At 36.6% G+C, this 13059-nt stretch overlaps 2 protein-coding genes across 3 annotated transcripts in view; both read left to right on the top strand.

Moving 5' to 3' along the window:
- Positions 1-8047, top strand: part of LOC306851696 (protein Atg16l2-like) — a 31162-nt gene extending 23115 nt beyond the window's left edge. The window contains exons 16-18 of the mRNA XM_079388130.1: positions 71-118; positions 5062-5163; positions 6458-8047. Coding sequence (XP_079244256.1) covers positions 71-118; positions 5062-5163; positions 6458-6551 — 244 coding nt within the window. The 3' untranslated portion in view covers positions 6552-8047. The remainder of the gene's footprint in view (positions 1-70; positions 119-5061; positions 5164-6457) is intronic.
- A 3443-nt stretch (positions 8048-11490) lies between these two features.
- arrb1 (arrestin, beta 1) overlaps positions 11491-13059 on the top strand; it is a 44180-nt gene continuing 42611 nt past the window's right edge. Inside the window, exons 1-2 of one of the 2 annotated variants that reach the window (XM_079388338.1) lie at positions 11491-11838; positions 11939-11991. In XM_079388338.1, the coding sequence (XP_079244464.1) occupies positions 11972-11991 (20 nt within the window). In that variant the 5' untranslated portion in view covers positions 11491-11838; positions 11939-11971. Of the gene's footprint in view, positions 11992-13059 lie in introns of both variants that reach the window. The other variant, XM_079388337.1, reaches the window with a different exon arrangement.

Consider the following 13059-nt stretch of genomic DNA (forward strand, 5'->3'; position numbering starts at 1 on the left):
TTTATATAAAACTGTATGAGTTCATTTTACAGAACACTCAGAAATCTTCTCTTTCTCTTGCTTGTTTCAGAGCGGAGGGATTTAAATGTGGAAGTGACAGCACCAAGGCCATCTTCAGGTGAGTGAAATCAAACAGGACGCTATGAGCCATCGCTAGCCTTCCATCAGTATTGAGTTTGCAGACCACTGTTGAGCAGTAATAGGACATGTCTGTGAGCTGTGTCTCATTCAAGATGGCATGCGGTGTAATGCTTACAACCTCTGAAACGTACCGCTGTACTGTTGAGCGCTTCTGGCATCTACACCAACCTGTTTTGCAGTGCTGCCTTTTTTTCTTAGTCTTTGGAGAGGTCATGTGGATTTACACGTAGCTGGAAAATCCAATTCTGCTAGCGTAATGAATGGGGAAAGGCTCTGACCCCCCTGAGTAAAGATAGCTGGCAAGATGGATTTCATTCGTTACTCTTGTCACTTTCTAGTTTAAGCAGGAGTCACGTCTTGTTTTCTCTCAGGTGAAAGTCTGGATTATTCTCACCGTGCAGTTGCATAATATTTTCGGGTGAAACTTACAAAACTTGTGCAGGTCATATTTTACCTCAAAATGAAGAAAATATATATTCATTTAAGAGGTGTTATTAATTAATTAATTTATTTTACAAGACTATTTTACATGAATGTTAAGCCTAACTTTTAGATTATTTGTATTGTGACATTATTTTGATTCAATTAATTTTTGGAGCTCATTTTCCAAATAATTACTAGATTATTGGTGTTGCTGAGGAACCCCCCCCCCCATTTTTTTTTTATAATATTACATTATCATAATATTACATTATTACATTATTATTTTTTAATCAAAATATGTAATTTATGTGAATCGTCTAGATCCGAAGAGGTTTTTTTTTTTTTTTTTTTACAGGGGGGGTCTGGGCAGAGAGAGAGAGAGAGAGAGAAAAATTGCAAGCTTGTAGACAGGGGTGTGTTCGACCAAAGTCCCTTTTCTCGGTTCGACTTGAAGCTGCAGCGCGCAGAACAATCGCTGTATGACATCAAAGCACCGCGAGAGCTACAGAGAGCAGACGCTCCGCACGCTTTCGATTCGCTGTTGCGGTGCTTTGATGTTAAACGCCGATCGGTCTGCGCGCTGCTGCTTCAAATCCAATACACCTCAGCTCACGACCTTATAATAACTTACGCTCACATCCGCATGCAAGCATGTCATTGGTGTGGAACTTCTTCATTGTGAGTGAGGCAGACACAAAGTTTGCCATTTGTAATACAATATTTACTGTTTTTGCTCAAGTTCACAGACGAAGTTTCAATCAAAGCCACAGCTGTTTTGTGTCTCCGAGCAACACAGCAGTTTTGTTACTGAATGAATCCACGTTTTTGAACGAATCAAGTGAGTCAATGATTCAGTAACCCATTCATAAAGTCAGTAGTCACTTGACTCGTTTTTGAATGAATGACTAATGACTCGCTCATTAAAACTGTCATTTACCGCCGTCTACTGGTGCTTTGGTTTCATATTTAAAAGTATTGCATTTTTCCCAACATTTTTAACTTTTGTTCAAAAATATTTAAAACATTAATCTTATTAAAATTATTTATGCATCTGAAATTGTGTGGTGTAAATGCATTTATGGCACCACAGCTTCATCATACAGTCTCTGTAAATACATCTAATGCCACTTCAGATGCAGCTTCTGTTTCCTCTGCAGTGAAGAGTTTTTTGATAGTATGTGCACTCTAATGTGAACATTAAAATTTGCAAAAATAAATTACAAAGAGAAGTATGAACACCGCTGACAAGAGAGTTGCACTGTCCAAAAAGTTTGTGGTATAAATGTGCTTTTTTTACTTGAAGCATATGTTGTCTTTATCCTTTATTTTGTTGTCAGAGTGCACCAGGCCTTGTAGGGGGGGTGGGGGTGGTGTGTGTGTGTGTGCCCCCAGACCCCCCTACAAGGGTTAAATTACGAACTATGTCACCTTTTAGACCTCTTGTGAGTTTGCAGGTTTGATTATTGTATTGTTTAGTTACACTACAGTTCAAAAGTCTGGGGTTGGTATTTTTTATTTATTTTTTTAAAAACATCTCATGGTCACAGAGGCTGCATTTATTTGATCTGAAATCCAGTAAAAACAGTAATCTTATAATAACTGAAATTTAATTAGAATTTAAAAACGACTGTTTTCTATTTGAATATATTTTATAATGTAATTTATTCCTGAATTTTCACCATCATTACTCCAGTCTTCAGTGTCACATGATTCTTCAGAAGTCATTCTAATATGCTGATTTAATGGCCAAAAAAAAAAAGTGAGCTGCTTAACATTTATGTGGAAACCATGGATTTTTTAATCAATAGAAATCTCAAAAGAATAGCATTTCATTAAATATATAGAGATTACAAATGTCTTCAGTCATTTTTTTTTTTTAATATATATTTTTTTTATTTAAAATATATTTTATTTCTGAATAAAAGTATCAATTTATTTAAAAACAAAAAAAAATCCCCAAACATTCGAATGGTACTATATATATATATATATATATATATATATATATATATATATTGTGGCGGGCTGAAGAATCACACGACAAAGGGGGGCTGAAGAAAAATCCCCGGAGGGTGTTTTTATTGAAGGGTTGGTGCCAAAGAAGGGGTGGAAGGGCCGATGAGGTCCGTGTCCTTGTCCCGTGATGAGTGATCCGTCCTGTGCCCCGTGATGAGTGGTCCGTCCTGTGCCCCGTTCCTCCGTGATCCGTGCCGCTTCGGTGAGTGAGGTGTCGGGCTGGTCGGTTAGCCACTGCTGTCTAAGAGAGCAAGAGAGACACACGGTTAGAGTTTCCACCATTGGAGTCGTTGCTCACCGTCGTGGTTGCCTGGTCTGCTTATAAAGCTCTCCCGTGACGAGCTTCAGGTGTAGCCGACCAGCCCGCGGTGATTGTGTGCAGGTGCTCCTGCTCTGTTGCCAGGGCGACGCTGATAGGCGCTCGGGACGTTTGTCACAATATATACACTGTAGTATTTGTTGGAGGCTTTCATTTATCCTCTTTAATTCTGAGAATTGTTTGGACAAAGTAATATAGTGCAGCAGTGACTTTTCCTGGAAGTACTTTTGTCTTTATTTTTTTCTATAGGGATTTAAAAATATAGAAATAAATAAATAAAACAGGAATGAATAAAATTCTTTACTTACATAAAAGAAAATATATTGGAAGTTTATTGAAAAATATAGAATATAGATTATAATTTGTAGTTCTTCAAATATGCAACCATGAAATCACACTGGCTTTTGGCTCCTCTAGAAACCACAAATCAGTTTTAAAATAAAAAATAATCCAACTGGATAATTTTACAACTGGAACCCGGCTGTTTATATTTATGCAAAATATATCTTATTTTGTGCTTTAGACTTAATTTCATTGCCAAATTAGTTTGTTGTGTATGAATTTACAGAAGAGGCTTATATAACAGCGTAAGATGCCATATTAAAGAATCAGACAGATGCTTTCAATTTCTAGCCTAAAAATGGTGTGCTGTACCTCTACTACAGATGTATTTTCAATAATCCTAGAGCCGTTGCAGCCTTTATATCCTCATGCTTATTCTGCCCCTGCAATTTTTCTGAGCATTGTTAGAAAGTAAATGCAACACATTCCATATGATGTGAGATGAGAAACCAGTCTTACATATGAGTCATTTCAGCACTTCCCTGCATAGGCATATACAGTTTCCATGGAGACAGCTAGGCCAGAACGCGCTATGGCTTTTTTCACAAATGGATCTGGCACGAGCACTTGAAAGAAGAGAGAGAGTCACTAGCAGGCACCTAATGGTCGCTTCATCATTCATCAACACCTTCACTCTGCAACATTCTCCGCTTGTGCCAGGCATATAACTCAACATCTTCCCTCGTTGGCTAGCACTTTTCTTTTAAAACTGCGGGGGTAGAAACAGCCCACTGCCGATAGGAAACGGTGTATGCCAAACTAATAGTCGAACAAATGCTATTTCTACACGATCTGAGTTGGTATTAAAGCAAATTCGCTTAAAATTCATTTCATTTTGTTATCTGTTGTATAAAAAACAACTTGAAGGGTAGTGTAGGACCAAATGGGAATTATAACTGTTTTATACATAATATTTAGAATAAAACCAGTTCTCACCAGTCATGGATAAAATAAAAGATGTTCTAAATGATATTTTTGAAATACTATGTATAAAATGACCCTACAACCAGGTGAATATCACAGAAATAGGTGTCCAAGGAAATCAAACCTGTCCCTAGACTCTGTAACTAAAAGGTTTTTAGCCAATCGGCAATACTCTATGCCCTTTAATATTTTAGTGCATTTGGGATTGCTGACACTGGATTGTCTGACATGTCATTTGGAGCACAGGGTTTTGTAGAGACGCTGTGGTTGAAGGGATAGTGTGATCTAATGTAGTCTAGCAAAAGTTAGCAAGGCTGAAATCGCTTATAGTATCTTTTGAAGTCCATTGATTCATATCAGATGCAGTATCATGGAAAAGAGCAAAAGCATCGAAAATTGCGTCCAGATGGTTATTGACTATAGTTTATGGCTCTTGCTGTCTAGAAACAGTGGACAGCTATCTTCTAAAACGGCAAGCTGTCTCAAATGGAGCCTCAACGGATTTGAAACACTCTACATTGGTTTCAGCTAATGCTCTTAGACGCCGTCCACTATCTTATTGTCTTTTGTCATTGCACTTGTGGCATTGCGATCACAAACTCTTTGAGGTATACATTTAAAGCCATGTCTAATAAGGTCTTTGAAGGCAGCATAATTTCAGCATAAATAAAAAAAAAGATACTCTTCTTTAAAATGCAGTCTTGCAGTCTCATTGACTTGGTTTAGGAACAGACTAAACAGATATGTCTTGTATAGTTTCCTGACATTTCAGTGAATTTTTTATCAGATCACTGGCCCGAGGGATCTATACGGCAAGAGAGAATCAGTTCCACAGAGTAATGTGTTTCAGTCTGTAGTCATCAGTCACAAATTGAACGGTTTTGTCTCTTTTTCAGTCCGGATGGCAGTTTCCTGGCAGCTGGCTCTGCAGACGGTGCCGTCTACATATGGAATGTGAACACAGGAAACCTAGAAAAACGGCTTCCTGACATGCACAGGTAACTCGGAGATGGCCACCACGGACAACCAACCAGGGGTGCATTTTCTACAAGTATCGTTAGCAAATTCTAAAAAAAATTTGTGTGTTTTCCAAAACCATAGTTCCAGCACACATTTGCAACAGCATGCCAGAATTGTGTGGTCAGAACTACAGCATAGTTTCTTGTTAGTATGACGTGTGGACTGGCTAATATGCAGTACAACCCATATACAGTATGTCATTCCAGATTTTCATTCTACATCTTTTAGTGTGCAAAGACAATGAAAGCACCATCTCTAAAGAGTGCACGTGTGTGACTTTACTCTAGAACCCTAGCGGAACATAATACGAAACTGGCAATTGAATCAAATATCTGAAAATAATGTGAAACAATGGAGAACAAAATAGCGAAGTAGTCCAGATGCCATGGTTAATATTTTGGTTAAAAACCATGGTTAACATGGTTTTAATATTATTAATATTACTACAGTTCTAAATTACTGAACCAGTGTGGTTTGAATGACAATTGTTCACCAAAGTTATTACAATTTCAGGAAATAGTCGTGACTAGCAAATCGTGTTTTTGCAGTATTGGATTCAGAACGATGATTCAAAACATTGATGGAGTCCATTGCTTCCATCATCACCCCCAAAGCTTGCACAGTCCTAAACCACTTCATGGGTCAACATTTCATTCACATTGGTAACATTAGGCAGTTTTGATTTAAATGCTGTTTAATGCTCGATCATCGCTTTATTTTGTATACGCCTCTGCTTCCATACGCGATCGCTTGTTTCTGCTTCTTCTTCTTCTTCACTTGTGTTTTGTCTAGACATTCAGTACTTTTTCAGAAGATGTGTATTAGCGCCCCCTACCATATAACAGTGAAAATTCCGTCAATTGCGTGGAAGCGTTGGGGCAAAGGAAGAGTTAAGCAGCAAGTTACATTGTTGTACAGGAAATGCACTCCGAGTTGATTAGTTTACTTTCTTGTCCTGCTTTATTTAGCGCAAGTCACTCACAAATAAGGGCTAATATACAACCAGCCAGTATTATGTCAAAATTCGTCACAGGTTTTAAAGTGCGGCAAAGATTTTCAGCAAATATTGACTTCAATTTCAGTCTGTTCTTAGCACAAAGCTATATTTTAGTTTTTAATATGGCTTCAGGATAATTGGAATACAGCATATTAGTTGCATGGACTATGGTTATGGAGGTTTTTGTCAATAATTCCACTTTTGCTGATTGCTTTTTTTGGGTGGGATGCTGTGAATTATCTCAAATTGAATTCTAAGATTAATTTTTTTTTCAGAGCTTCAATAAGCGCTGTGGCCTGGTCGTTGTCGGGTGAATATGTGGTAAGCGTGGACAAGAGCCGTCGAGCTGTGCTCTGGAGTGATATCTGAGACCAGACACAAGCTGCCTTTTTCCATCTTATCAACTGAAGTCACTCCTGGAAATGCACTCAGGGATGTCATCAAAACACAACCGTGTTGGGAAAAGCTCACACTCTGCACTCCGTCAATAGCAGGACCCCTAGTGTTGTGACAGTCTTTGTTGCTAAGAGGCTGTGTCATCTAAAACGCAGACAGATGTGCTAATGTTACAGGGGCCTGGCGACTGTTGAGCAGAGCTGTCTGGGTTTTATTTTGAAACCTTGTTACAGATGAATTACCGATGCAGAATGTGCCAAAGTGATTGTAGGCCTTCCTGTTGCTAGACTTCGTACTATAATTGTCAGCAACTTTAAAATCTCTTGACGTACACCATGCAGATATCGCTGCCTCTGGGATTTGATATCAAAGGGAAGCATGAACAAAATGGATTCAGCCTGTTTTAAGAACACGAAAACACATTTCTGAATACGTGGAAACTCGGCCCCAATGTATTCGCATGTCAGTCCTATTTTTAGAGACCAAAACACAGAACAGACACAAAATTGAATGGCTGGTAAAAGGCCATTGTATATTGTCGCACAGTGACACGGATTCTTGAATGCAATATAAAATAAGATATTATAAATTGGAAAAAAGCACTATTGTTCAAAACTGTGGGGTCAGTATTTTTATATGAAATCAATACTGATATTAATTTGATCAGTATAGTGACAGTAAATACATTTACAATGTAAAAAGATTTCTATTTGAAGTAAATGCTGTTCTTTTGAACTTTATATTCATCAAAGTATCCTGAAAAAAAAGATTTCCACCAAAATATTAGCTTGAAACTGTTCAAGTTAATAAGAAATATTTCTTAGCATGAATTCTCAAGGATCATGTGACGCTGAAGACTGGAGTAATTGCAGTGTTGGGAAGGTTACTTTGGAAATGTAAGAGGTTACAGATTACAAGTTACCCTACTTAAAATTCCCCACTGAGGAATTTTAACCGAAGTATGTTGCAGACCGTGCATGAAGACCCTAAAGAATCATACCAACTTGTGGAAGATCAGTGTCCCCTTTGAGCACAGCCACCACAAAATCAGACTTACTTTGAGGTCATTCTGATGTTAAAGTATAGTGTATTTTACACTATTGCTTTTCTTTGCTGTATTTTTATCAAATAAATGCAGGCTTGGTGAGCAGAAAAGACTGACCCCAAACTTTTGAATGCTATAGTGTACATATTTCAGCTTTCTTAGACCACAGTGAAAATCTTGGGACCATTATGATGTATTTTAACATCATATCGATCTATTTCTAGATCACTAATGAAATATACTGAAATCATCATTATGATAATGATTATATCCTGTTCTGAAAAACATCAACGTTAGGTTTTGCACAAACAGGATGATTTCATATAGCTTGAGTGCTGCTGTCATTAAAGCAAACGCACCAGTTATTTTGTTTGTTGATTTTTAAATTCACTCTAATTGTCATGCAAGTTATTTGTAATAATACAAAATATATATTAAATGAGAAAAACCGCAAAATAGACGCATTTTCACTAGCAGTCTGAGACTTTTAGACCCCGCTGTATGTTGTTAATCACTGCCTCAGGGAAGTGCTCAGTTCTACTGGACTGACTCCAGTAATTTATTATAAAAAGGGACTCGTGTTTTAAAAATGAATGAGAGGAAGCCTTGGCCTCCGCCACACTCTTTAGTGCTGCCATAGAGACCCAGTATGCTCACTGCTAAACTGCGCTCAGATTAGCAATTAAAAGAGCCCTGTGTCTGATGAGAATCACACCGCACCGCTCTGACTGACTTTGAAGACCCAAATTACTGCCATCAGAGATCACACGAGTCCAGCGTAACGCACAGACCGCCATGTGATTCCATCTGCTGTGTTCATTTGCATATTAATTAAAGGATAGATGAGGGAAGTCTAATGCCCATCTTACACTTGTCAGCTGTTGGACAGAGGAGTTTTAATGTAGAGACTAGAATATTTATTAACCTAAAACCCTATGTGCTAGTTGCTATGATGAAGTACTACGTGTCTCAGAAATCTCTGATCTTACTGTAGATCACTGTATTGTATGTTAATGAAATATATATATATATATATATATATATATATATATATATATATATATATATATATATATATATATATATATATATATATATATGCAAAAAAAAATCGGTGTAACACTTAAGGTGTCTATAATACAGAGTAATTACCTAGTTAAGTACTTAGTAGTAGCCGTTGAACTTACATGAAACAAAATGTACTTACCATGTAACTAAGTTATGGAACAGCCTGTAATTATAGTTTGTAATTATGTAGATGTAATAGGCAGCTACTGTTACACAGCTACTTATGTATCCAAAAGATTGTTACATGTGTTGCAGACATTATACGTCATTATAAATGTAAGTACACAGACATAAGCTACTTAAAATAAAGTGTATCAAGATTGTACTTAAGTGTACTTCATGTGTATCTATACTGTACACTGTAAAAAAAAAATTCGTAAAATTTACGGTAAAAAACTGGCAGCTGTGGTTGCCAGAATTCTACCGTAAAAATATGGTAGCAACGTTTTAGGTTTTACGGTTTTAACTTAAATTTACAGTTAAATACCGTAATTTCTTTAACTAATATAATCTTAATATACCAACCTATTAAAGTACTGAAATCTGTTTTGTTCCTTTGAAATACACTGCTATCCACCAAATGCAGGTGATGATGAAAAAGTCACATGATGAGCCAAAGCACATCACAAGCAACTTTTAAACAATAGCATATACAGAAGGTGCACAGTGTCATTCACACAAGCACTAAACACCATCATGGTGAGACTCATTAAACTGAAATATGCTATAAACATTAATTTAACAACATTAGATGTAACATACAACCCTAATAAACATAACTGATAAGAAAAAACTAAGAAGAAACATAGTTATTTCAAAGAAAAAACGTCAAATTCAAACAGAATTTGAAATGGAACGCAGGGAATTCTGGGAACGTCAGTTTACGGTTTTTCCCTGTAAATTTTACAGGAACTTTCCGTTAACCATGTAACAGGTTTTTACCGTAGCATTTTCACAGTTTTTTACCGTTAAAATCACGATCATTTTTTACAGTGTACACCTTGTCCAGCTGCACCTTAGTTTGATTTAACCCACCAGTACACAGCTTAAATACACGTAATACATTTCTAATTACATTACAATTACATAATATTACACAGGCATAAGCTACTTAAAATAAAGTGTATCAAGATTGTACTTAAGTGTACAATAGCTGATAACAGACTCGGCCTGTTACATATGTGTAACAGTAGCTGGCTATTACATCTATATAATTATAATTACAGGCTGTTCCATAACTTAGTTACATGGTAAGTACATTTTATTTCATGCAAGTACAATGGTAAGCACTTAATTAGGTAATTACTCTGTATTATGACACCTTAAAATAAAGTGTTACCAAAAATTGTATAATTATCAAAACTTTACATGTTAAAAAAACATTATGTAAAAAGTGTTATGGTGATAGGAGCGATATTTTTCAAAATGGAATAATGAGAATTTGGGTTGCATAAGTTGTGCAGTTGTCATGAAAATAATGTTCAGATTGAATGTAAAGATTGTTAAACATGACTTTGACATGTATTTCATGATCTGCTTGAAATACAGTTTTTTTTTTTACATTATTTACAAGAAAACATCTGATATTTTGGTTGACTTAGAATAACTGATGTACAATTCAATTAATTTTAACAGCAAATTTCTTACAACCCCCCCGCCCCCCCAACAAAAACGGGTGTTTACTGGTGGCACTACAGATTTGTAGTTAATTTATAAAGATTATATTTGTTTGCCCTTAAAAGTGCTGTTGTATTTTTAAAAGAAAGTGTTTTCTTTTTTAATTATATTGATACTGAGTAAAACTTAAAAGAACTCTGCCTTTCCAAATGTGGATTGTTCTCAAAGTAGCACAGTTATCAAGGGAACAGCGGTATATTTGTTAACTGCACTCGTTTTTTGTAAAAATGTAAGGACCAAAAGTGAGTTTGATTATAAGTCTGTTGTTTACATGCAAAACGAAAGACAAAGAGCAAATAGGAATAAGTCCATGCTTATCTATATTCTAACAGGCCCTTTCCATGAATGGGGTACAAAATACTCCATGTCCTGAAACACCAGAACTTGTGTCGTGATATGGTTTTAAACCCCAATTTAAGTGATTTTGTTATTTTCTACATTAAATAATCATAAAAATGAAATCAAACATTTTAGAAAATAATATAATGATTTCAAAATGTCAATAATGGGTTTGGAATTGGGTCACTCTGTATAGCGGGTTATTTGAGACCAAAATGTTTGGTTGTAGTTGTGATCATTTGTATTTATTTTATTATTATTATTTGTTTCCTACAGTAACTTCAATACATGTTTGAGATATTTTTAGTTTCATTATGGGTTAATTGTTAGGTTAAAAACTTGGAATTTGTCATGGGACACCAAAGTGTATCCTATTTGTGGAAAGTGCCAATTCGTGTATTTTAGAGTGCTACACTTTTGTCATTACAGTCTGAAGTAATGATGCATTGCTGTCATGTCATATTTTGTGTGGGTTTTTAATTTCAGCATCATTAATAATCATGTTTATATTATAGAATCTTATTTGTGAGATTGATTTATTTATCTGATACATGATAAAAATAAACACTAAAATATCAGGAATGCTTTTTCATTTAATAAAACCATCTTAAACCCTCATGATGGCTGATTGATATGCTTTATCCTGGCCGGTATTGATTTATTGCTTTGGGAGTTTAGAACTGTAATGTGACACCACTTTAAACGATGTCAGTGTCAAGATGTAAATAACGCCTCATCCGTCTCGAGCTGAGAGAATATCATCACCCTCGCGCACATACCCTCACACATCCAGAGAGGAGGGAGATAGCGAGTTTATGTGAGACAGAGGAGAGGAAAACACAGCGGAAGAGCTCTGCTCGATAGTGTAGATATCTAACGGAAGCTTCTTAAGCGTTAGGATTTTCCAAACAGCGTCTATTGTTCATACATTCCCACATGAAGGACTCCTAAAGCAGAGCAGCTCAGGAAAGCACAGAGGAATCGCCGACTTCTGCTTGTTTTATGTCGGAAACGCGGGGTTTGTCTGTTGGCAAGCGGCCGTGGAGATGCTCCTGTAATTGGATTCATCTGGAAAGCGCTCAAACCGCAAGGAGAGCTGCTTAAGAGACAGCGGCTCTCTAACGCAGCAGAGTAAATTCTCTTCTTTCAGCCCGTCTCTTCGTCTTTCTTTTTCCCCTCAGCTCCATCTTCCTCTATTTGCTCGGCAACCCCTCTCATCTTCTTCCCACAGCAGAAGAGTTTCTGTCGCACGCAGATCCTCGCGATGGGTGATAAAGGCACAAGGTAAGCCGTGTGTTTCAGATGGATTAGCTGGTACGGGAGGACATGTTTTTCTTTTATTCTGTAGCTTGTTCTACATGTAATTGGTCATTTAACATAACAGTGGCTCAACGCAGTCAGTATTGCATCGCAGTGCACACCATTCTCAAGAGTAAGTTTAGGATGAGATGTCTGAGCTCTTCAACACCAGTTATGATTAGGTAACCTTTTAAATTGTATTAAATGGTGTTCAATTGAAAACACAGGTTAGGAAAGTGCATTGGGATTTGACCCTGCCCTCATGAGCACTACAAATAAGCCTATTTGCTATGCTAAATGGACAGGATAGTTGCATTTTTTTATCCCTTCCTCTCCGTGACCCAATCAGGAACACGGAGACCTGCATAAATGTATCTCATCTGTTATTTATTTGCTTCAGTTCTCTCTAGGAAGGCTTTTGAGGGCGGTGGAGGTATCACACTGTTTTGGCATAGCGGCATTGATATTTGACATTTCACACAAGAGCACATTTGACCAGGACGTTCAAAACTCTCAGCAGGGTTGTGAACCAATTCACTCTTCAAAATCATTTACACCCTTGAAAATAAAGATTTTAATTATTGGGATCTTGAAGAACCTTTAACATCCGTGGAAACTTTTCAATCACACAAAAAAATCTTCATGGTGGAAAAAAAAGTTGATCAAATTTCAAATGTTCTTTACACTGAGAAAAATTATTCTTTTAAGTTTACTTTGTTCGGGGATTCTAATATACACTGCCCTCCAAAAAGTTTGGAAACGCCCTAGAAAAGTGGGGTTTTGGACAATATTGGCATGAATCCTTTTTAATTTGTGATAATTTTGCACTGATAAGGGACAACACAAACTACGAAAACATATTTTATTACATAAACGGTTTATACATAGAAAAAACTTAAATTTTTGATTGATCAAAATATCCACCATTAGCAGCTATTACAGCTGTGCATAATCTGGGCATCCGAGCTGTCAGTTTATTCAAACATTGACTTGATACTGTATATTACTCCAAGCCTCCTGAAGGATTGCCCAAAGATGATTCGCACTGGTTGG

Source organism: Barbus barbus, assembly GCF_936440315.1.
Source record: "Barbus barbus genome assembly, chromosome: 31".
In the NCBI taxonomy this organism is placed as follows: Eukaryota; Metazoa; Chordata; class Actinopteri; order Cypriniformes; family Cyprinidae; genus Barbus; species Barbus barbus.